The sequence below is a fragment of the Pleuronectes platessa genome, chromosome 18 (assembly GCF_947347685.1).
Source record: "Pleuronectes platessa chromosome 18, fPlePla1.1, whole genome shotgun sequence".
NCBI lineage: Eukaryota > Metazoa > Chordata > Actinopteri > Pleuronectiformes > Pleuronectidae > Pleuronectes > Pleuronectes platessa.
The window spans coordinates 17,402,575-17,426,555 of NC_070643.1; the positions used below are offsets into that span (position 1 = coordinate 17,402,575).

The window sequence follows — 23,981 nt, forward strand, 5'->3', positions numbered from 1 at the left end:
AAGTACGGCAGGGCCCGGCCTCCACCCTGCTTTGTCACTGCCCATCACACTGTTGCTTCCTTTATACTCCTGCATGCATGTAGTGGTGACATGGCACTTCTCCCCTTTTGTCACCCCCCCCCCCCCCCCCCCCTTACTCCTTTCTCATTGCCTGCATCGCCTCCCTGATAAAAAAAACACCCACTCCCATTTTCTCCCTCGGTTTTCTACTCTCACTCACACTTTCCTCCCCTCCCATCCTGGCAATCTCCTTTTTCTTAGAAGACAGGAAGCTGTTTGTGGGCATGCTGGGAAAGCAGCAGACGGACACCGACGTGAGGAAGATGTTCGAGCCGTTCGGCAGCATAGAGGAGTGCACGGTGCTCCGCGGGCCCGACGGCACCAGCAAAGGTAACGTCATGGACTCTAGATACAGAATAGAACAGGCTACTATATCAGCAGCATATGACACAGAGCATGAAATGAATGAATGAAATGAGATAAAAACAATAAGAAATTAAAACCACAGCCCCAATTCATGTCAACATCATGGACTGCTTTGTCTCTGCTGCATTACAGACTCACTCATCTGCCCTCCACCTATTTCTTTGAATAAAACGACCTGTTTTTACTAAATGGTAACAGAGATGCTCTCATCAGCTGGTCATCTGTTCCAAATCTTTACCCATTCCAAAGTAGATTCAAAACAAGACTACAGTTTGTATTATTCCCATGTTGGCCTGATGTATAGGGGTGTAGCGCCTTGGCCTTTGGGCTTTTATACACACAACTTCCTGCAAAATTCTGAACCCTGTTTCATCCCTTTTATAAAAGGACATTTTAAGTGGAAGCAACAAAAGCACTCAGCAGTTCCCTTATGAAATCACATTTAAATTACCTAGACCTAGATTTTTATTGTGATTCATACCATATTATACACAGTCATGGATACCCACCTCTTAAATATGCAATTTTTTTCCTCAATATCCACCCAAAAAAAGGAGATTATTATCAAAAGTAGCAAAAACATTCTTGGATCTGCCCCTTTTTCCGGATTCACACAAAGTATTTAAGAATTCTTTACTGATCCACATCGCATCCCTTCACCAAGTCTCATGGAAATCCGCTCAGTTGTTTTTGTGTAATTTTGCTTAAAACTCAACCAGCAAACTAACAATAATTAAAACAAATTGATTCATGTTAGCCCAAAAGTTTTCATCTTTTAAACAATAAACTCATAATTGTCCCTCTTTTTAAAAAGATGCCGCACTAAGAGGATTTGGGAAGTTGTCCCTTTCTCCACATTTTTCCAAACACCTGCTTCTCACGTGTCCTTGAGCTTTTCTCTCTCCTGATTCCAATGATCGGCTCCAGATCACGACTCTCAACATGACACGGACCTTCATTTAAATATTTGTCTCATCATCCTCCGGCCCTGAGAGTCAAACCCGAGACGTGTTGCCTTCACGTGAACGTAAATTACAATCGTCACGAAACAACAATGCTCGTAAAACATCTGTCGTGTAGATCAACGTCCGGCGACAGTTCAAACGCAGACCCTGGATCTCTCTGCGTTCGGTGCATGAGCCGTGACTAATGGTGCAATAGGTTTTATGGGTCATGGCTAATGATGCGTTTGGAGGTTTACGGCCTGTGATTGATGAAGCAATGAATGTTTTGTGGACCATGTGTAATGATGCCTTAATAACTGATGAAGCACTAGATGTAAGACGGCTCCTAATGTATTTTTAAAGCAAAGTCGTTTCTTCATACCGGGCGCCGCGTGAGAGAGTGTGTGTGTGTGTGTGTGTGTGTGTGTGTGTGTGTGTGTGTGTGTGTGTGTGTGTGTGTGTGTGTGTGTGTCTGTGTGAGGCCGCGTTTAATGGTGTGTCATTTTCTCCTAGGGTGCGCATTTGTAAAGTTCCAGAACAACGCAGAGGCCCAGGCCGCCATCAACGCTCTGCACGGGAGTCGTACTTTACCTGTAAGTCCCCCCCCCCCGGTCACACACACATACACACACACAGACACACACACACACACATGCACAGGAGCTACACAGCTGCTTACACACTCACATGCTCCACATCCAGGCGTTTAGACGCTGAACACGGTGACTCAGCCCTCAGTCACCACTTCTGGTTTCTGCCCCCCCCCCACACACACACACTGAATCGAGGACAGTCTTTGTAAAATGTGCTCATCCGGGTACTTTTTTTTCCCCTCCTCTTCTGCTGGAGGTGATTTGTTCTGTGCTCTTTGTGCAAGTTTTCTCTAAATTCAAAAGAGCACCTGATTTTATGTGGAAAATTCACATTTATCCTCAGAATTTTTTTTTTTTTTTTTATCATTTAGCTTATTTTTAGCTTCACTGTTGTATAATCGCTAAAATGTCCTAGAAACTGCAGATTGCATTTAGATTTTAACCAGTTATTGTTGAAGTGATGTAGAACTCAGAGGTCCCTGGTCGGACTCGAACCAGAGACGTTGTCCACTAACGTACCACAACATGCCGTACAGTATTCCTTTGTTTCACCTTGACTGAGCGTTGATGTTTCTTTCTTGACGTTTAGCACGAGACCAAAGGAGTTACGATATCCACGTTACCTCCACAGGGCGCCTCCTCCAGCCTGGTGGTTAAGTTCGCCGACTCGGAGAAGGAGCGAGGGCTCAGGCGGATGCAGCAGGTGGCCTCTCAGCTGGGCGTCATCAGTCCCATGACCCTGCACCTCGGGGCATACAACGCCTACACACAGGCGGTGAGACACACACACACACACACACACACACACACTTTACCTTTCACGAGGACGGAAAACCCAGAGCAAAGAAACCCTCTTCTGCTCTACTTGTTTTTATCCTCGTCTCCAACTCAGTATCAACCCTTATTTAAATAATCAGAAGGAGACCATGCAGGACTCGGTAACAAAAGCCTGGCGGTTGTTTTCCTTATGTAGACGTAAGTAAAAGCTGATGTGACATAAAGCCAAAATATCCTCAAAGGAAAGATATACAAAACCCATTTTTTGGGGGGGGAAAGCAAACCTCACTCAACGTGCCTTGTTCCCTGTGATGTAACAAAGAGGAGTTTTAACGTCACAACGTCGAGACGGCCTTACCGCTCTCTTCTTTGCTAATTGAGCGTTTAGTGCAAATGGTTTTAGATCTGGCTCATGAACATTTGTTCAATTTGTGATGCTTCAAGAGGCCTGACAGCGTCTTTACTCTGCAGTGCATTTGTCCACAGAATGCTGTCCGTCACACAAAACACGGACAGACACATGAATATTGAACAGTAGGTGGGTATTCTATGCCTTTTGCAAACTGCCCTGCAGCAGAAAGGCAGTCGGGTATTTTTACCCCCACAGTTTAGAGCAGGAACACGCTACATGATTTGAAGACGGATTATTATCTTGATTCAGCCTCAATGGTTGATTATAAAATCCTGTGGAAGCGTCTGCAATGGTTTTGTCTCAAGCAGAGAAGGTCACCAGGGAAAGCTGCTCTGTAGTAGGATGTGTAAAGAAATGTGGCCTTCAGATATATTGTGACTCCCGATCGAGGTTCAGTCTGGAGCCGTCGCACCGTTATGAAACATGTTGGGCTTTTACGGCTGGAGACGGTTATTTGAGCTGGATATCTGGTGTCGGTTCCTCTCACAATGTATTTGAAGTTTTCTACTTGATGTTTGGACTCACGCACTCACAGAACCACATCCTCCCTCTCCTCCAGCTGATGCAGCAGCAGGCCCTGGTGGCGCAGTCGGCCTACCTCTCTCCTGTGGCCACGGTGGCGGCGGTTCAGATGCAGCAGCTCGCCGCCCTCAACCCCAGCAGCCTCATTGCCACGCCGATCGCATCCATCACCCCCTCCTCAGGTAATGAGAGGCAGGGATGTCTGGCTCCGGCCGGCCTTGATTAGATTTGTGCCTGAAATATGAGGACAGTTACACAAGGGGGGGGAGGTGGAGCCAAGAGGACGTAATAACAAACATAAATTATGTTGTTTTGAAAAGAAAATCTTTCTGTCACGAGGTTGGTTGTGTTTTATTTTTAACTTATAGAAAACAGAAAGATGGTAGTTGAGTTGGGGAAACATGAACCCCTATGTAGTCTAACAGTTTATATTCTTTTCCACTACAGGCAGGGTTTGAAGCAAATATTGTGACTTATATTAATTGTTCTTTTCATTTATTTTGAAAAGGATCTCTTACATTTTAATTTAAGGATCTTAAATCGACTTATAGGACTCATATATCTCTAATTATCTAATATGTCAGTAGAGCGTGCACATCCAGGTAGAACATAAAGGTGCAGGACAGAAATGGATTCACAACAGAATGTAAAAGAGTTGGACGACACACTGTTCAATTCCCAATGAATAATGTTGATCTCTAATTGAAAAAGGGTGACAAATGTAATAAACTAATGTCTTTCATTTCAGTTCATGATTTCAGCGCAAGTTTGAATTCAACTGTGTCCTGTCTTGGAATTTATTGTAAGTAAGTGTTGAAGTGTGGGCAAACATATTTGCAGGTACCAGCACTCCCCCCTCCATGGCAGGCACACCCGTGCCCGCTCTGCCTCCACCAATCTCTTTGAACAGCTACGCCTCCTTGCCAGCTCCCAACGGCCAATCAGCGACCGAGGCCCTTTACACCAACGGGGTTCACGCTTATCAAGGTACATCCCTCGCCTCACAGAAATAAAGAATAATCGTGTGGCCTCCTCCATAGATTCACAGGCTTTCCTACTATGACATGAAACAGTGAGGTTCTTATTAAGAGGAAATGAAATGAAACTAAAGCTCTGCATGTTATTTGGAGCGTGTTGATGTGCTCCAGAAAGCATCTAGGATTATTTTTGTGTGTCTGTGTGCTTGTGTGTGATATACAGCAGTTGGTGACGATATTTCTTTATTGTGTCACAGCTCAGAGTCCTGTCCTGGACCCTCTACAGCAGGCGTATACAGGCATGCAGCACTACACAGGTGAGCCTCAGTACTGACTGTGTTAGACGTGTTCAGTGTAAAAGCTACAAGATGGAATGAGAACTGACATTTATTTATAGAAATTCATTGCTATGTACGTGTCCTGCTGCCGCGACTGATGCAAACAAACAAATCATCCCCCCAAATATTTTCCTTTTGTTTCATTCCAAGTGGAGTTTAACTGCACGGCCTCACATTTGTTCCCTGGAAACGACTTTTGTGTAACCGCAATGCAAAAACAGATTTATGCAACATAATGGATTACAGCTACCTTTGCACTCCCCGACTACGCAACACTGCATGCTTGAGTGGAAATCTACATCCAAAGCCAAACATGCACATATATTACGAAATGTAAATAAGCCCTTATCGCTATAGAATGAGTCATACATAGCTAACTAGATGCAAAACCCAGCAGATCTGTGGGTGGGAGTTCAGCTCAGTCAGATGTTGTTTTAAGCTGAAAAATGATTAGTTTGCAGTGTTCTGTTTGCTCCGCTCACCTGCTCCTCCTCTCCGACAGCCACCTACCCTGCTGCCTACAGCCTGGTGGGACAGCCCTTCCCCCACCAGCCCCAACTGGTGGCCCAGCAGCCGCAGCAGCCGCAGCAGCTGCAGCAACGGGAAGGTAAACCTACAGATAATCATATCTTTAGAGGCAAATTCCAGTGGTTTTGACCCTTTTACCACAAACTGCACTCACTTCACATCCCAGTTTTCAAGCCCCGCTCCCCCTCTGATGATTTTCATTCAATAACTTGTACAGAATTTTACAACTTTAATAAATGATATCATTTACACCACAGTTTAGATAAAACGTTAGGGCTGCTCTATATTTGACAATTAATCTAACTGACAGTTCAAAGTGAAAAAAGACATAAAATCTACTGAGTTTTTGCTCAAAAAACCACAACAAATTTTGCTCAATAGATGAAATAACTAATAAAGAAATGTCTTATCAAAATAATATTAACTTCATGCTGCAGCTTATCAAACAACTGTGATGCAACTCAAAGACAACACAAATTAATCCAGATTAAATTCTCACTGTCTGATTCCTGATCCTCAGTCTTCTTAACACTGACCTGAAATCAGTGACTGTCTCGAACTGGAGGGAAAAACACTTCCCGAAATCGGACCCTGTTTTACATGCATTTGAAAACAATGAAATATAAATCATCCATAATTAGTGAACTTTGCAAAAAGAGAGAAGATCCACACTGTGATGTTCCCATTGTTAATATGTCCTTAAGTTAACTGTTTCCTCAAACATATGTATATTAAATGCAGATACAGAGGTGTTCAGATTATTTGGCAATGGCTTTTATTATTTGATTTATTCCCCTGCTCTATTGTGCTCATTTTATCTTGTATCAACCTAACATTCCAAGCATTTCCTGAACGCTGCAGCTTCTAACTCCTCTCTGAACCCGTCCTGTCTTGTCGCGTCATGTCCGCGTCCTTGTCTCTCTCTCCCGTCTCTGCGTACAGGACCCGAGGGCTGTAACATCTTCATCTACCACCTGCCTCAGGAGTTCACCGACTCCGAGATCCTGCAGATGTTCCTGCCCTTTGGCAACGTCATCTCTGCAAAGGTGTTTGTTGACCGAGCCACCAACCAGAGCAAATGCTTCGGTGAGTCACAGCGATGCTAATAGGAACGGCAACGTCAGTGGTTTATTTTTACCTTGTGGCTTTTAGTATGTGTCTCTTTTATGTGACAGGGGACACATTTTCACATTTCATTTTACCTTTTTCTGCTTCCACACTTTCCCAAATGCTGCTGCTGTTGCCTCAGTATGAACGTCTGTGTTCACTTCTTTCCATTTTTCTCTTTTCCTCCCCCAGGTTTTGTGAGTTTTGACAACCCGTCCAGTGCCCAGACTGCCATCCAGGCCATGAATGGCTTCCAGATCGGCATGAAGAGACTGAAGGTGCAGCTGAAGAGGCCCAAGGATGCCAACAGACCTTACTGAGCGAGGTGCGTCCCTGCATGTTGACTGGGAAGTGGCTCGGGGAGGGGGGGGGGGGTTGATAGACAAGCTAGAAACGGGTCTGGAAGTTGAGGAGACACAGTGGATGTAATCCGGGGCTCAGTACTTAGACGGTTATCTTTCATGTGGAACCGAGGAAGTCAATTACTCTGCAGTTGATGGACATTAACTGAGATGTGTTGTGTAAGCGTGACTCCTCCTTCTTATTGCTCCGTGCACAGGGACAGTTTTACAGAGAGAGATTTTAGAGACTTTTACCTCGGCTCAAATGTTTTTTGTCTAACCAGTGTTCTGTCGCAGGGTTGAATGCCAACTGCTGTTCGTCATTAATTTTTTGTTTTTACTTTTCATTTATTGTTTTTGTGCTGTGCCATATGCCATTTTTCCTGAAAACAAACATCACACCAGTCTCAAGACCCGTCTGTACATATATCGTGGAGATATACCGCTAAAACCTCCCCCCCGTCCTTCTCACTGCGTTGTAAGTTAATTGGCCTGTGTTGGTTGCTGTGGCGGTATATTGCCTGTGATGGTTGCCATTAGCAAAATTTTTATTTTGGGCCGTTGCCTTGATTCACCATGCTCAACTGCATGGCGGGTTACTGTGGCGACCATGAACTGTGTTTGGTGCGTTGTGAGTTTCCTCTCATTATTTTGTCCTGGTTTTTTTAAATCCTTGCAAACACTGATCAATAACTGTCACTTTTACCTCCGTATCTGTAAGTAACTGATTATCATGACAGCAGAGGCTAATGTAGCTCGTAGCATTGAGGCTTTTAGAAGAAAAAAATACAGCATGTCCATCAAATATGGATAGAATTCTTTCCTTTTAGACTTTTTTGCTTTTGATTACTTTCCTTTTTTGTTGTCTGTCATGATTATCATTCTTACACATCCCCTCTGTTTAGTTGGTTGGTGTGGTAGTTTTCGGTGATGCAGGGTTTTTGTTTGGTTGTAACTCAAATCCACGTGACTTTGTGCCTGAACTTTGTTTGGTTTTTGTGCGACTGAAAATGTGCCCCTGTATATGGTCGACAGCATAGTATCTGTGTTTGGTTGGCGTGTGCGTGTGTGTGGGTGAGACAAAGAAGACGTTCGTTGTGCGTTCATATTTGCGGGAGTGTTCTGTATTGAGTAGATGTGAAAAAATATTTGTGTGTAAGTGTGTGTGTGTGTGTGTTTGTTTGTGTGTTGTACCAACTGAGACACTAACCTTACTCTAGAAGGTTTTGGGTAAAGCTGTTTGGTTCCTGTGACACGTGCTGCTGGCTGAGGAACTGCCTTCCTCTGTAGGAATTCTGGATCAACAAAAAAACATAATACAGATTCAACATTTATAAGCATATTATTAAAATATCCTCACTCAAATATCCACTTCATATCAAAAGCAAACATTAATTCAAGGTGTCTTTTGTTCAGGGTATCTGCAGGTTATTGGCAACAAGAATCAATTAGTAAAGCCTTTGAATGTTTGAAATTCACCATCCAATGAGATTTTTGATATTCATCAAAACTCAAGGATGTTTCTTGATGTTTTAAATCAGGTTTAGGCTGAAAACTAAAGGCTAAGGCTTCTCTTAAATACATTAAATAAACACTACTATGACAAAGTTGTATATTGTATTTCAATTTAAACACCCCTTAACATACAGCGCCCCCATACCCACACTTATTCTGCATCGTTTAAGCTAAATATTGTTTGCACGGAGTGAAATATTCAAACTCCACACTTCACATAACACATGCTTTATTTTTGCATCATTTCATTCCGTTGTTCCCCCAAATTTGCAGAGACCTATTTGAAACCCTTACAAATGTCAATATGTAGAATATAAAAAGGGTTTGAACAAAATAACGACTGCACTGCTTATTAAGGGGTTCTTAATTGATAATCTGGAATTCAAAATAATGGTTAATTAGCTGTTTCTGGTACCTGCAGATGCCCAGTTTGCTGCAAGCTGCATCACAGAGAAACGGGTGGATGATTTGAAATACTGAACCTCCCTCAGGAACTCAGGTTTGGTCATTGGCAAGGTTCTGAATATTATTAGAAAATATTTCCCCCGAAATTTGGAGAATTTATCTCCTACCAGAATTCCTATTGTGCATGTTCTGAATTAATTTGCCTGCCAAAAGACATGACCAAGTATCTTTCTAAGAACGTGCATAACAGTGCAGCAGTATGACTGTAGCCATTTGAGTTGCATGGACACTATTTGATTACTGAGACTCCCCCGGAGGCCTCAGTGCAAGCAGTGTGTATTCCAGACACCAATCCACTGCCTAAGTCTTAAATGTTTTTGTTCCCGCTCTGTGTTTTGATTTTAAATACTTTGTGCTCTTCTTTTTCTCTCTGTCATCTCTTCTCCACCTCCAGGAAAACCTAAGAGTTCAATCAAGAAAAACCACTTGGGATGTCCCAGCCTTTTTTGGTTGTTTGACCAACCGTATAGCACAGGAGCAACACAAAAAGCAGTATCACACGTATGCGCTTACAAAAATACAGCAGTAATATCAGCAACGATCTCCAGAATCCACACTATCAGAAGTGCTCCAGATGTTCCTACTGTATCATTCCACAGCTGGATTCATTTATATTATGTACATACTCTATTGTCGGCAACAAGATCTACATGTTAAGAAAAAGCATATCACTGATGTTATTCTACTGAACAGGGTTCTACTGTATAGTGTGATTTGTGGTCTATGGCGTCAACAGAAGGCCAGTCTACAGTCAGAGGCTAAAGAAAATACTATTCTGTATGATTACCATTGGTAATATTGTTATGTAGAGTTAGTTTTATTATTTATACGTAAATTAAAAAAAAAATCATGGGGTAACGATGCTGGAAGATAAATGGATGTCCTCTCAGTGTATATACCTTGGTTTTCAAAATGGAGGTAAAAGGACTTAAAAACGTCACGAGTTAAGATTCTCTGCTGCCACAACTTTTCAAAATTAACAAAGCGGAAGGAAGGGCTGAGAATTTTTCTATCTTGATTTTTTACGTTTAATTTATTTGGTAATCAATTTGATGAAAGGGGGGCGGGGGGGGGGGGGGGGGGATGTGAAAATTTCTTTTTTAATTTAAGAGGGAGGAAAAAAAAGAGGATTCCTGTGGTCTACAAGACAATGAACACACTTATAGAGTTTTTAATTACATAAATGTACCTATGGAAGTAAAAAAAACAAAAAACAAACATAATGTTTCTTTATTTATTCTCTACAATCGCTGTTTTAAAACATATGTCTTTAAAAGAAAATAAAGTACAATTTAGAAAAAAACAACCCGTCTCTGCTTGATGTTGTGTCATTTAACAAACAATGTTGCCCTTTTTTCCCAGATTTACAATTTAGAACTGTTTTTATTATATTTGTTTAAAGAGTGTTTGGTCAAAGGGGAGTTTGCTGCCCTCTACAGGCCTGAGGAGGTATTGTGGAAAGTGAAAAACCTCAATACATGAACCCTGTTTATATCTAAATCTCTGGACCAAAACTCAATGAGGGAGATAATTGAAATATTGTTGTGTTTATTTACGCTATATAATTTCACTAAGTTAGAAATAGACTATGCCATTATAGTTAGGACATACATATATCTTTAGCTATTGATAATCCCATTTACAAAGCTACCACCAGGATTTACTGTGTGCATGTGGATCCACTCAGGATTGAAAAGTCTGAGGTGCGCAGAGAATCCCTCCGTCCCAGCATGTTGGGTTTGGTCTGATCCGTTCAAACATGCCTCTTCCCTCCTCAGCATGCGTCAGTGTTAGGAGGGCTGATTAATGCCACACGTAGACCTTGGCTGGGGTGGGGGGTTAGCTGTGCTGTTGACACTGCAACTGCAATTCGAGGAGCAAACAGCCGCACAAGACTGTCGGGTGAGAATACACAAATGTAAGCTAATATTTGGAAACTTAGCCAATGTGTGGATAAGGAGGAGCATCAGGGAGCCCACGTGATGTTGGCATACTACCGACAGAATGGATCTGTATCTAATAAGAATACACTGAGGTTAAGTTAACCTTTATGGCCCAGTAAAGTCAACGATAAAAGCTGTCAAGGTTTGGCACATTAAATCTCCTTCTGGGACATTCGGGACAATGATGAATAGCTTTTGACATCATTTGGAGCAGGTTTCTGCAGGGTAGTGATCATGGAACCGTGGTATCGAGGTCCCCCTGATCCACAAAAAAGACTTAATGAACAATTTGCTACAGACATGAACTATTCAGGAAATGTCCGTAATATTGGCTGTGGACATTTTCTGTAAACGGCAGCAGGAAGTTTTATGGGTCAGACACGTACAAAACAACAACAACATGTCTTTAATGGTCTGATGTGGAGTGACGCCTTGCAAGAGGCAGGACAAACAAACTGAAGCCGGACTCAATAATAACAACACCACACACAATATACCCGTCCTGTAGCCTTCTTCGAGCTGTTGGGCAATGCTAAGCTTGATGAAAAAATGTAACTTCATTGTGGCCAAGTGACTTTGGCAACTTTCATGACGTTTGCCTTTTTCAGAGATGTCTGAGGTCTCGCAAACAGAGGGGAGCAATACAATCATAACTTACGCCACATCCAGTTAGTCAACTCTGTTCCTCAAAACGAGAGGAACAGAAGGTTTAAGCTCATCCTTAATCACTTACTGAATCTGTAAATTGGGTAAGTCCAAGCTCCTTTATCCTCTTTTTTTTTCTTGTTGAGGTAATTTTTAAAAGAATTTACCGGATTTGCCGCAGTTTCACTAGAAGTCACCATTTCTTTGCCGTACAGTTTGCAGCGGAAAAAACTTTGTGACGGCGGTTTTACCTGAGACGACATCGAGGGATCGACATCACATTAGATTTTAAAAAAAACGTGAATCAATACCAATTGGCTGCGTGTCTGGGGAAAAATCTGCAACAACCAATTAAAGAGCAGCCTCAGGTCCCACGGTTGCCAACGATTGAAGAAATTATATTCACTCTTATTTGGCCGGCGCCCCGCACCAGAAAGTATATGTAGTTGGACAGAAATTATATGATATATGATTTTATAAACAATTTCTATTGAATGATAACAGGCGCTAACAATCTACCAAGAGCGTTGTAAGAGTAAAATATGATTATCTAATCAAATCATGTGTAACAAGTTTAATAGGCTTTTTTTCCTCAGGATGTTGGAGGGGCCTGGCGACCCGTATTAAAGGGATAGTTCGCTGAAAAATGAAAATTCACCAGTTTGGAGGCATTTTGAGTTCTTTTCCTGTAGTTTTATTACCTCTGATGTCGTTGTCACCATTTACTTGAATTGTATCAGATGTTAAAAAAGTTTCCCCCTGAGATTTCAGAAGTGTTTTGTGGAGTCAAACACTTTTACTCACCCCTCCATTGGCCTAGTCTACATCAAGGACAAACGTTACACCCTCGCTGCGAGCTAAACACCCCACAGCTTCATGACTGTTTGCTGTTCTGGCTCCTAAATGGTGGAATAAGCCACACAGCTTCCGCCGCAAACTAAAAACACACCTCCTCCGACTATACCTTGGATACAAGTTTAAACTAACAATTTAGCAGCACTTAAACGGCACCTGATTATAGCACTTTGTAGTTTGGCTTTCTTTCAGAAATTGCACTTTCTCGGTTATTGTTGTTCTGGGTTTGAATCCTCATGGTTGAATGCACTTATTGTGAGTCGCTTTCGATATAAAAGCGTCGGCTAAATGAAATGTAATAATGTAAATAAAAAGCTATCCCTTTAACAAGCAGCCGCTGGGGGGGGGGGTGATCCCAGGCCACACTCCTGCCTAGTCGTCCCTCCCCGTGTGGCACTAACCTCCCCTCATACCCAGCGGAAGCGTGCGTCACTTTAAACAGCCTCCACCCGCCCACGCTGGTCTGTCTCTTAACGTAGAACCATAACATCCCAGTGTCGGCGGCCGCTTCATCCAACCGGGCTGAACTAGGAGAGAAGCACCGACAACCCGGGGAGCCACCAGCCGGACACCAGCCGGACACCAGCCCCGCGAAACAAAACTCAGGAGGGCGAGAAACTGCGACACGGTTGTTTTGAATGAGCGCAACTTGAGTTTGTACAGGGGGGGAAATGGCGAGAAGCACTTAAAAGCCCCAGCGGCAGGAAGAGCAACCGGACATCATCACCTTTACCTGGCGACACGGAGCGGAGGTGAGTTCACTGCACCGTTACTCCACCGCCTCGACTCCGCAGAAGCCGCCTGTCAAACGCACACCACCGCCGGCTGCTATTTTTAGACACCCCCGGGGGAGTGGGGGGTGTATCAGGCTCCATACACGGGGCTTTCGGTAAACTTATACCCGGGGGCGGAATAGCCACCGAACTCCCTCCCTCCGCTCCGCTCCGCTCCACTCCCCGGCCGTTATGAAGCGGACGTTAGCCAGCAAACAGGCCTCATGTCCGGGGTGTTTGTTTAGGAACAACCGCGATAAGAGAAGGTCGCGATACTATTCAAGTGTATACTAAAAAAACGTAAGTTACTTCCTGGTTGGGGGACGGGGGGCGCAGAAGTGTCAGGCGCAGCGTTAGTCGCCATGTTTTTGGTTTAATTTGGGTTTACGCTCGGAAAAAGTTTTCAACTGGAGGCAACTGGAGATGTCGCTACGCTCAGTTCGCCCGTTTCCTCTCTCCAAACAAGGATGGTGGTGGGGGATTCAAACTACCAGCCCCCCGGGCCCAGGTGTGGCGGGACGCACGTGAAGGTGTTTGAGTTAGTTTTGTGTTTTGCAAACTTTGTTGCTTGAAGCTCCATCTCAGCCTCAGAGCCGCTATGTCCGGGAGACTCCCCGCTTGCGCACTCGCTGCCACTCCCTGCCAGGCTTTACGCAAACTGCGTAGACCGCAGTGACAGACACGAGAAGTGGAGGAAAGTTCCGCAGCTCTGCAGACACACACTCCTAATGTGGGTTTAGATGATATGAGGTTTGTGTGTGATCAGCATGATTCACATATCATTTCCCCTCTGAAGGACTGAACTGTCTCTGCAGGATAACACAGACTCCCCCGCTCCAAGGCTATCATAAAGAAAACACACATAGCGAAACTATGGCAAAGGGACACGCTGCTTAGTGTTTACATGCAAAACTTATTTAAATTGTCATTAGGAGCTTGTGAAAACAAATGCATAAAGCCTCCTCTTGGCTTTGGAGACAGTTTTCTTAAAGGGATAGTTCGCCCCCAAATGATTATTCACTCATTATCTACTCAGCACTATGCTGATGGAGGGGGTGGGGGGTTGGGTGAAGTGTTAGAGTCCACTAAACACTTTTGGACTCTCAGGAGTAAACAGCGTTTCAGCCAAATCCAATAGAATTGAAGTAACTGGTGACTGTTTCTTTAACTGTCTCTGCAGGATAACACTGACTTCGTCCTTCATGGTTATCCTGAAGACACAACACATAGAGAAACTATGGCAAAGGGACAGTCGGCAGTTTTTTACATTCAAAACTTATTTGACTTGTCATTAGGAGCTTGTGAAAACAAATGCATAAAGTCTCTCGTGGCCTTGGAGACAGTTTTCTTAAGTCTGATTGGTTTTCATAACCTGAGTAAGAGACTTTCAGTTTGTAAAGGCGAACCCACACACAATTTGTGTATGAATACAAGGATATTATGAAAAGAAAGCCCATCACTACAAGAAGACAGCCGGGGAGTAAAGAGAGATGCTTCTGAGCTGTAATGTGGGAAGTGTAGGTTCTGGGGTTTGACCTATTTTGGCTAAATGTCAATATATCCCTACCGAGCTAATTCATATACAGTATTTTGATCACTGATTTTTATTCAACCATTACCTCTCTTTTGTCTTTATGGAAGTGCAGCACTACACTGCTTGTGTATACAATACATCGGTTAACAAGGGAAAAACGTAAGAAATATGGGTGTAAAAGAAGTTCTGATACCAATACACGACCAATGTACAGTATATGTTTTTGTTTTAATGACAAACATCACGCAATTACAATGAGTAGCTGTCTTTCTAGTAAATCTATTAATGTTGCTGAACTTTGTGCACTGAAATGTGCATTTATCTCTAAAGTGAAGATAGTTAACTGTCCGAGAGCCACTGTGCCACTCCTGATCCTGGACTCCAAACTGTAGGATGCCAAGTGGCATGTTGCACCATGGACTCTCCACAGAACTTGTAGGTGAGAGGTGAACACTCGGGTTAGATTAAATGTACCAGCCCCAGAGAAGAGTCAGCGAGTTGTGTACCAGATGGAGGAAAATACAACTAACCAATTAATACACACACAGCGCCTACAGTTCGCTGAGGCCTGTTTGTTTCTAAGTGGATTAGAATCATTGGAGTCCAGAGTGTGGTCATTTACTTCATACTTGATGGTGTGTCAATATTGTCTGGCTAACAGAATAAAGTTTGCTTTTGCTTGCAGCAGTTGCACCTTCTAAAACCAGTGGTGCCACATCTGTGCTCCTACCAACTATTGATCCTCTCCAATCAATTAACCCTAATGGAAACCCAAACACATTCAGCAGCAGACATTCTGTTTAATTCTGCTGCACAAATGCTGGTGCTGCTGTGGTCTTTCAGTTTTTACACAACACAGGGGTTTTTACTGAATGTAGCCTGCGCACTCTTCACTGATAATGTTTTCTGTTTTGGAATTTAGCCTCTGCTGTTGTCCTGAACAGGGCAACTGAACTGATAAAGTGTGGTTCAGACACAGATGTGTACTTTGATCAAGAAGCAGCATGGCAGTTACCACTTCCCCCTTTCAAACAGAAAGAAGCTCTGCACGTTCACCTAAATCGCATAATTCATTAACACACACAACCCACAGAGAGCCCATTCTCTCTGTTTGAAAGTTTAAAAAGACTTAACATGATGTGCGGTCCGCTCAGCATTGTGCTCAGAGGGAAAGTACACATGTTAATTTCAGTGGGAGTGAAAAGAAGATCCGTTAAAGGTCGATTTCTGACAGAAGGCAGCAGTAACTTTGAAATCCACACGTTGGTTAACAGACAGGATGGTTGATGTTGCACTGCTGTGGTTCACTGCCTAATGCAGAAGTAGAACTACTGCTAAAAAATGCCACCTGCATGAGCTCCAATGCATTTATACTAAGCTTCTAACGTATTAAAGTCCACACACACACACACACACACACACACACACACACACACACACACACACAGTTTCCTTGTAACAAGATCTGTCAGGTGGTGTGTGTGACAAGCTGCATTTTCCTCTCAGCTCATTGACACAAAGCTTCGGCTGCAGGAACAAAGGTTCAGCTGTACAAGGGGATGGTCAGCCGGAAAAGTTGCTGCTCACAGGTAAATAAGTCCCCGCGGAGGAGTCGCCTCTAATTATTGCTGCGGCCTGGACTCTAACAACAGAGCGGTGGGACTGTGTTGAGTAATGTGACGCTGCTCATTTTCACTTGTCCGTGTCCAACTTGAGTCCCGGAAATTAAAAACCATAAAACAAGAGGGAAACGTTGTTGTTCTAGACTCCACATGAGGACCATTTAAACAATCATGGATGTCTGTGCTGAATATCATGGCAATTCATCCAATGGGCATCGACCACAGACCGTATTTAAAGAGGGACGAAATGACAGCGTCAACAAATGTGATGCAGTATAGGTTAAAAACCCTGCATCTTAAATGTTAATGGATGGGACATGGACAAAGCAAAAAATGTTATCACTCATATATGATCAATTCCCCTCTTGTCCCGTAATTAGTCATTTATTCTATGATATAAAAAGGCGTGAAACCTTATGATTGACACCTGAGACTTTTTTGCTGGAACTCGATATAACAAAGTTTTTTCCCCCCCGGTCTTTGAGACGTTGTATTCGAAATGACTAACCCTCAGTAAACAGGATGGAATATCATGAGTCATCTTGCTCAAGAGATTATCAGCCCATGATGGGTTCATTGTGCAATTTCCTTTGCATAGCTCAAACACACAGTGAGGAATTACCACTCTATGTAAACTCTTCATTATTGCGAGGTGCTACTTTACAAACACTGTTTTCTGTATATATCTGCTAATGAAAATGACAGAGACATGTGACACATTTTTAAGCCCTGTTCAAAAAAAGTCAACATTGCTGCCAGACATGAGCCTGGTGTTGTGTCCCGGAACGAACTAACCAAGTGTGTGTGTGCAGCTTAACAAAGTTCGCCCTGCATGTGGAGCAGGAAGTGCTCAGATACTGAGCGTGCTGCCCGAGGCCCAGCGAGATTAATCACCTCCAATCAATACTCACTCTCCTCAGCCCCTCTCTGTTTCCTCTCCTTCCTCTCAGGATATTGTCACGGCAGAGTGACTTTCTATATCTATCTAATGGAAAATGACCAAAGATCGCTGTGGAGATAAAACCGTCTTTTTAATACCTGGCTTAATTTCCTTCCATGCGGTAAAAAAATAAACTCTTATTCTATCATTTTCTTTAGGATGTCTCTGAGAGAGAAGATATGGGCCGACTGGATTTGGTTTCCACCAGGCCATGGCTGGGCGGACCTGACTGACCACGATGGCAAAGTCTTCCCTAAAATGCAGGACCTCTGGGCTACTGTCCCCATCGCCTTCTGCTTCCTGGTCATCAGACAGATATTCGAGAGGTGAGTCAACATTTGTTATCCACCTCTTCCTCCATGTGTGTTTTTTGAGTGATTCTTCCTGACGTGACTCGTAAGCTGCGTCTTCTCATCCTGTGTGATTTCCTCTTTCCAGGACGGTAGCGACGCCTGTGGCCTCTTTGCTGGGAGTGAAAAACAAACAGCGTGTTTATGCTCCTTCAAATCCAACCCTGGAATCCTATTTCTGCAGCACATCAAAGCATCCCACACAGGTATTCATCTTGTGTTCTTCAGGAAACTGTCATTGCTTCAGACTCACTGTGTGTCTAATGACAGAGATGTTGTTTGAGGTGTAAATGGACAAGAATGACAGGATGGTTGAAATAAGCCCAGACCAGTTAACCACCATAACTTCATGACAGCACTGTCTCATCTTTTCTCTCCTTCTCCTGTTGCCAGAGCTCCATAGAGAGTTTGAGTAAATCGGCGGGCTGTTCGGAGCGGCAGGTTCAGCGGTGGTTCAGGCGGCGGAGAAACCAGGACCGGCCCAACAAGCACAAAAAGTTCCGGGAAGCATGGTAGATAAGAATCTTTGGCACAGTCTTGAACTTGCATTGCTGAACTGTCGTTGCATCATGAATTTGGCGTATTTAATGCAGCCTGATGAAGCTCTGCTTTGTGTATTTAACAGGATTTTGAAGAGGTCATAGTGTGCTTTTAGATTTTTTTGTCACTCTGACATGGTTTTCTATTTTCCTGTGTTTGTGAGGGTGCAAAAGGTTTGACTGTTAAGAAGCAGTGCTATAAAGAATAACAACTGGCTCCAGAAAGTAAGTTTAACAAATTGGAACTAACCTCAAACACAGAGGGGATTCATCTTTTGGGTTTTCGGTCCCTGAACAGTTGATCAAGCTTAGTTCAAACAACTATGTTTGTTGCTTATTTTAACGTATGCATTTTATGTAAAGTAGATACATCAAGCTGTAAACATAAATACTGCTGGTGGCAGAAGATACAATGGAACAGATGAGATTAGTTTATTCACAAGTCCTTAGTTTGTAACTTTAAGTCCAACTCACGTTAGTAAAAGACAGGACGTTTTAATCAGATCGGCTTTGCTATTAACGTTATGAATGAGGGAACGTAACAGGAAATCATATCACTATGATTTAGTCTCTGCAGGCGGAGGAGACGGGTTAGTTCAAGAGAGTCACTGAGTAACTGGACCAGAAACGTGCACGGGCAATAAGCGTGGTGCTGTGAAGCCACGGCACTTACCGCTCTTACAGAACATCACAATTATTTAAATGTGTGGTGCTTAATGGCCCATTGTCTGCTAATGGATGATTTCATCCATTTAACCCCGACAACTCCCAGAAACAGGGAGCCAGCGTGGTATTTTACAAAAGTTGTTGCAAAACAGACTGTTTCACAACAGATGTCAGAGGATTATTTCTGACCAGTGTGATTCTTTTTAATATTTATTAAACATTGGAAATATAATACAAGACACGTGATAAGGATGATTATAAAATATATTTTTCATCATTTTATGTGTAGTTTTTGGAGGCTTGTTGGATACTGTTGACTCTCGGGTGATTTCATATAAATAGGTCCAGCACTGATGTTTGTTGTATTCACTTGCAAGTCTGAAACCTTAATTTACTTTGTGCCTTTTGTGTTGTTCGCTAGTTGTTTCTTAGTTTGTGTGTACTGGTTCGTGCTTTGTCTGAAGTTCTACAGTGTTGTGGCATTTCTGAGATCGCTGTGCATTCTCTTACAGTTGGAGATTTACCTTTTACCTTCTTGCTTTCTTTGCTGGCCTGGCAGTCCTTGTCGATGTGAGTACCCTGTTGTAACCTGGCATCCATAGCTAATGAAAATCTGTATATGTGCACATTAGGAACATGAAACCCACTCTGGTCATAACTAGAAACATTTTTACTGAACAATATTGTAGATATTTAGTTTGTCTTCTTCAGCATACTAGTTCACGATGTTGGATGTTTCACGCAAACATGGTTTGCCTCTGTATTCTTGCTTGCTGCTTTCAAGTGCTTGTGGTTTGAGTTGGACATCGTCATTAATATTAAATATCTACCTCCCCTCAGAAACCATGGTTCTATGATTTGGAACAGATGTGGGAAGACTTCCCAAAAATGGTGAGCCATCTGCTACGGCCTGAAACGACTCTTGAGCTAATGTCACATTTCAGTACTTTCATTTTAAATTGATCACATGTATCTATCACAAAATGTGCATTACTTCCATTTGTTTACCAGTTTCCTGAACAGACTAATGGATATCACATTATTGGCATCATGCTCTTACATCAGATCCTTCTTTTCCTTTGTTCCAGCCACTGGTGCCTTCTCAGTACTGGTACTACAATCTCGAACTAGGCTTCTACCTCTCGCTGCTTTTTAGCGTAGCATCAGATATCAAACGAAAGGTGAGTGATGCAGCAATGCTTCCTGAACTTTGTTAGCTCTGTGTGCTGTGAAACCCCTGAGCAGCCCTCCATCAAGAGCGATCACTCACTGACTAAGTGCATGAAATGATCAGAATCAATGATCTGTGGTGTTGGTAGTGTATTCTGAGGTTTGGATATTGACTTCCCGACTAATAAATCCGGACTTTATGGATTGGATCGAGTGAAGCTTTCACACAGAGCCGTTAAAGGTATCGTCGTTTCTGCTCATTGCTTTAACTTCACACCGAGCGAGCATCAAACTGAACTGTGGCTCCCAGGTCAGGGTGTTGAGTTAATGTGTGACTGGAAAATCAGTTGGAAGACACAGCGACTGACCATTCTATCCACAGCTCAGGTTGATGTTGTAACTGGTGGCAGACGTTCAAGCCTGTCAGCAAATCACAAGGCCTCGATTCCAGTGCTCGTTTTATAACCGAGTTGCAACAAGCTAATCTTTTAAAACCAAACAAGTAGGAATTTACTGTAGAGCTGCAATGTTGAAATATGTCTCTTAATCAAGGAAGTGATTTTTAAACTTTTTTAAATTCAGATATTTGGCTCTGTTTGTGGATTTAGTGTCTTTTTATGGCTGTAAAGTCGTACAATCAGCTCTGAGCGGAGAGTTAATCATTTGTTAAACCAGCAGCAGTCTGATACACAGACAGTCGAACAGTGACCAATCTTTATAACCTGATCAATAAGTGACAATACAATGTTGCATCTTGTTTTGACACTATCTCTCTGATTCACTCTCTGCAGGATTTCAAAGAGCAGATAGTTCACCACGTGGCCACCATCCTCCTTATCAGCTTCTCCTGGCTGGTCAACTACATCCGAGCAGGGACTTTGATCATGTTGGTGCATGATGCCTCCGATTATCTAATGGAGGTACGACGAGATGCCAACACGGCAGAAAAATATAATCATCAAAATACAATTATTGTTTCATATACCTCATAACTCTCACATTGGTTTCATGATAACAGTATTAGGATCAGGGAGCTGTCCTCCTCATACAGTTCACTGTCTGCCCTCTAGAGGTGAAAACACGAAAGGTTCACACTCTCCTCTCTCTTTTTCCAGTCGGCCAAAATGTTCAACTACGCAGGCTGGAGGAAAACCTGCAACTTCATCTTCACTATGTTTGCTGCTGTTTTCATCGTCACCCGACTCGTCATCCTCCCCTTCTGGTAAAATACATATTTCTTGCATCAGATTTACCGTGAAAGTAATGAGTCACTGATGACAACACAGAGTAAATTAGTGCAGCACTCTCTATGAGCTCCCATTCTTCACAATGTTTTAGCTGGATTGGAAAATAAGGCAATTTAAAATAAAACCTTTAATGATAGGGTTATTTTTATGTGGTCTATTCCTGTACATTTGTGAAATATGTGACCGTGTGATGAAGATGGACACAAGTTTTGAGCCAATCCCTCCCACACCATCCTCACATTTGGGGGGGGGGGATCAGACTGTAAAAACCCTGATTCCTTTGTTTTATTTAGCAGTAATTTTATGAAAGTGTTCTTCTGGAAACACAACAACAGACACATTGTCCCCCCCCAACCCTGACGCCTATCAATGGGCTTTGGAATGTGACTGAAGGTGGCTCTCACTGGACCCTCTGTTCTCTGTCTTTGTTCTATTGTACAGGATCATACACACGACGTGGGTGTACCCCCTGACGCTCTACCCCCCCTTCCTCGGCTTCTACTTCTTCAACGGTTTGCTGATGGTGCTGCAGGTCCTTCACATCTTCTGGGCCGTGCTCATCGTGCGGATGGTCGTCAAATTCCTGCCTGGAAATGTAAGAACCGCCACTTTCGATCATTTTGTCACCTCACGACCAGTTAGTGCACGAAGTCTAAGTGTCTTATTGTTTTTTATTCCCCCCCGACAGGACATTGTTGAGGACGAGCGGAGCGACAAGGAGGAGACGGAGTCAGAAGACGAAGAGGAAGACAGTGAGAGTCTAAAGTCTAAAAACGGCCACATTCAGAACGGCCACACGCCACTTAACAACAACCTCAGGAAGAGGAACTGATCAGACAGTGAGAGGGTGGAGATGAGGCCGTGTGACGAGGGGCCCTGGCATGTGGCCCTCACCTGAAAGCCAAAGAACGGGCATGTTGAATGGGGCAGCAGGCAGCACACCCACACACTTACACACACACACACACACACATTTGTATAGCTACACCCTCCTTTTTGAAACCCTGGCAATCTAATGTGGATAATTTCAGCTCTGTGGATCACACTAAAGTAAACGGAGAGAGGACGATGTCACTGGGAACCACTGTGAGGTTTTTCTAGTACAGCAGCAGCAGTAGCAGAGTGGTTTTTTTCTCGCTCCACGCGCCTTCTCCTCTTCTCCTCCCACCGAAGTGTAATTTGCTTTTTTTCCGAAGATTTTCCGCTGTTGACCAAGTTGCCTGCTTGTAGCTTTATGTTTTGTTACTGGAAGACGCAGTGGTTAGGACGGGCATTGCCCTCCTGCACAGTCAGTTAACACTCTTCTAAGTATTACTCTGAAAGAGGACTGATTTCTTTTCGCTCTTAGTAACCACACTGCAGTCAGTGACATTGTGAGGAGCACGACGGTGACCGAGGCCTTTTGTCTTTCGATGGACCATGAGCTGATGCAAGTCTTTTTACTGAAGTTTCCAGCATCGGTGATTCATTTGTGCATGTTGGTTTTTGCACATGCCGTTTCACCATTTCGGTTCTTGACAATGATTTTGAGTCAGTGTTGCAAAAAATATATATATATATATGTGTGTTCCGGTGATGTTTAAAACGAGATAATTGGTGATAAATAATATTTTTTTAACCGTACGAGAAGGTGCTACATCTGCCAGGTGTGTTGAAAAGTGCCTAGAGTTTGTCTTAATGTGCTTCGCCTCATCGGCAGAAGAACGCACAGAGGTCCTTTTTAAATGTTTGTTTGTGTTTATGATTCATGTCTTTTATTTTAGTTGTTTTATATGTTTTTCCGTCCAGTAAAATTTTGGAGCAATTTGTTTAAGTGTAACCCAAACCAATCAGTAACTGTTCATGAATTCTTTATGGGCTGGAAGAGTCGATAGCATTTCATTCAGTGTTGTTTCTTCCACCCATCCAAAGATGCACTTTATGGTTTCTTCTATGGATCAGCTTTGACTAATTATCTAGAAATACAAGCGTGGTACACGTGTTTGATTCAAACTTAACTCGGTTTTAGTTGAGAGACTTTTACGAATATGATTTCAATTTAGTTTAATATTTATTGTCATTATTTACCCAAGTTCTTCCTCTTTTGTTTCAGTGTTTCGGATCAGTTTGTCTGAAAAAGAAAGTTTAATGAAATCTAAAAATGAAAAGACCAAAGTATGGTTTGCATCATTTTGTACGACCTCGTCATTTCAAGTGCCTTCATCATTTCAAGTGTCCGTTGTAAAGACAAAAATAAAAGACACAATATCTGTACATTCTATCATTATTTCTGCCGTCTCTGTGCCCCGACACGTTCAACACTCTGTGCACTGTAACGCTCCGGGCCCCTAACACCTCTGTACGGCTCAGCTCACAAACAACCTCTCACCTGTAGCTACCTTTTTAAAAGTGCCTTGCTACTACAGAATGTGTTTTTATTCTGCATTTTGTGTTGCTGAGATGTAAAATCATAATTATGAATGATAAAGATAACTGTGGATAACTTCTGTGCATACTGGTCTCGTTCTTTGGGTTTGAATCTGAAATGACGGTTTGACTTTGATGTAAAGATCTGGTCTCAGGTGTTTAACGATGAAATTGTGCGTAAGTTGTGAAAATCTAACACAAGTGCCAAATAAATGCAAGTGAATTGGTAGAAAGAAAAGTCCCTGCAAGACAAACAGTTGGAAATTGTGAATTCCCTTTAAAAGATTAAACCCTACTCTAATCTTTTATTAAATGATAAAAAGTTTGCTTTATAGATTGAGGGGGA

At 42.8% G+C, this 23,981-nt stretch overlaps 2 protein-coding genes across 3 annotated transcripts in view; both read left to right on the forward strand.

Moving 5' to 3' along the window:
- The window catches only part of celf3a (cugbp, Elav-like family member 3a), a 26,438-nt gene extending 16,439 nt beyond the window's left edge, over positions 1 to 9,999 (forward strand). Inside the window, exons 8-17 of the mRNA XM_053446771.1 lie at positions 262 to 390; positions 1,884 to 1,963; positions 2,595 to 2,738; positions 3,712 to 3,856; positions 4,515 to 4,661; positions 4,909 to 4,968; positions 5,492 to 5,596; positions 6,460 to 6,603; positions 6,817 to 6,949; positions 9,340 to 9,999. Of these exons, the coding sequence (XP_053302746.1) occupies positions 262 to 390; positions 1,884 to 1,963; positions 2,595 to 2,738; positions 3,712 to 3,856; positions 4,515 to 4,661; positions 4,909 to 4,968; positions 5,492 to 5,596; positions 6,460 to 6,603; positions 6,817 to 6,944 (1,082 nt within the window). The 3' untranslated portion in view covers positions 6,945 to 6,949; positions 9,340 to 9,999. The remainder of the gene's footprint in view (positions 1 to 261; positions 391 to 1,883; positions 1,964 to 2,594; positions 2,739 to 3,711; positions 3,857 to 4,514; positions 4,662 to 4,908; positions 4,969 to 5,491; positions 5,597 to 6,459; positions 6,604 to 6,816; positions 6,950 to 9,339) is intronic.
- A 1,613-nt stretch (positions 10,000 to 11,612) lies between these two features.
- On the forward strand, positions 11,613 to 23,711 carry cers2a (ceramide synthase 2a). Of its 2 annotated transcripts, none has more exons than XM_053446411.1 (11): positions 11,613 to 11,637; positions 17,416 to 17,583; positions 17,696 to 17,813; positions 18,001 to 18,119; positions 19,325 to 19,382; positions 19,653 to 19,703; positions 19,901 to 19,993; positions 20,774 to 20,902; positions 21,098 to 21,204; positions 21,671 to 21,824; positions 21,918 to 23,711. In XM_053446411.1, exons 2-11 carry the CDS (start codon positions 17,417 to 17,419, stop codon positions 22,059 to 22,061), a joined length of 1,140 nt encoding a protein of 379 aa, XP_053302386.1. In that variant the 5' UTR covers positions 11,613 to 11,637; position 17,416; the 3' UTR covers positions 22,062 to 23,711. The 2 variants fall into 2 exon arrangements, with proteins under 2 accessions (XP_053302386.1, XP_053302385.1); XM_053446410.1 differs by lacking the exon at positions 11,613 to 11,637 and adding an exon at positions 12,825 to 13,140.
- Positions 23,712 to 23,981: the final 270 nt, after the last annotated feature.

What these genes read in the sequence shown, in the direction of transcription:
- cers2a (XM_053446411.1), top strand. Translation starts at nt 17,417, where the DNA reads ATGTCTCTGAGAGAGAAGATATGGGCCGACTGGATTTGGTTTCCACCA. An exon ending in GGGAAGACTTCCCAAAAATG is followed by an intron (nt 19,704 to 19,900) that starts GTGAGCCATCTG and finishes CCTTTGTTCCAG; the next exon opens with CCACTGGTGCCTTCTCAGTA. An exon ending in TCAAATTCCTGCCTGGAAAT is followed by an intron (nt 21,825 to 21,917) that starts GTAAGAACCGCC and finishes CCCCCCCGACAG; the next exon opens with GACATTGTTGAGGACGAGCG.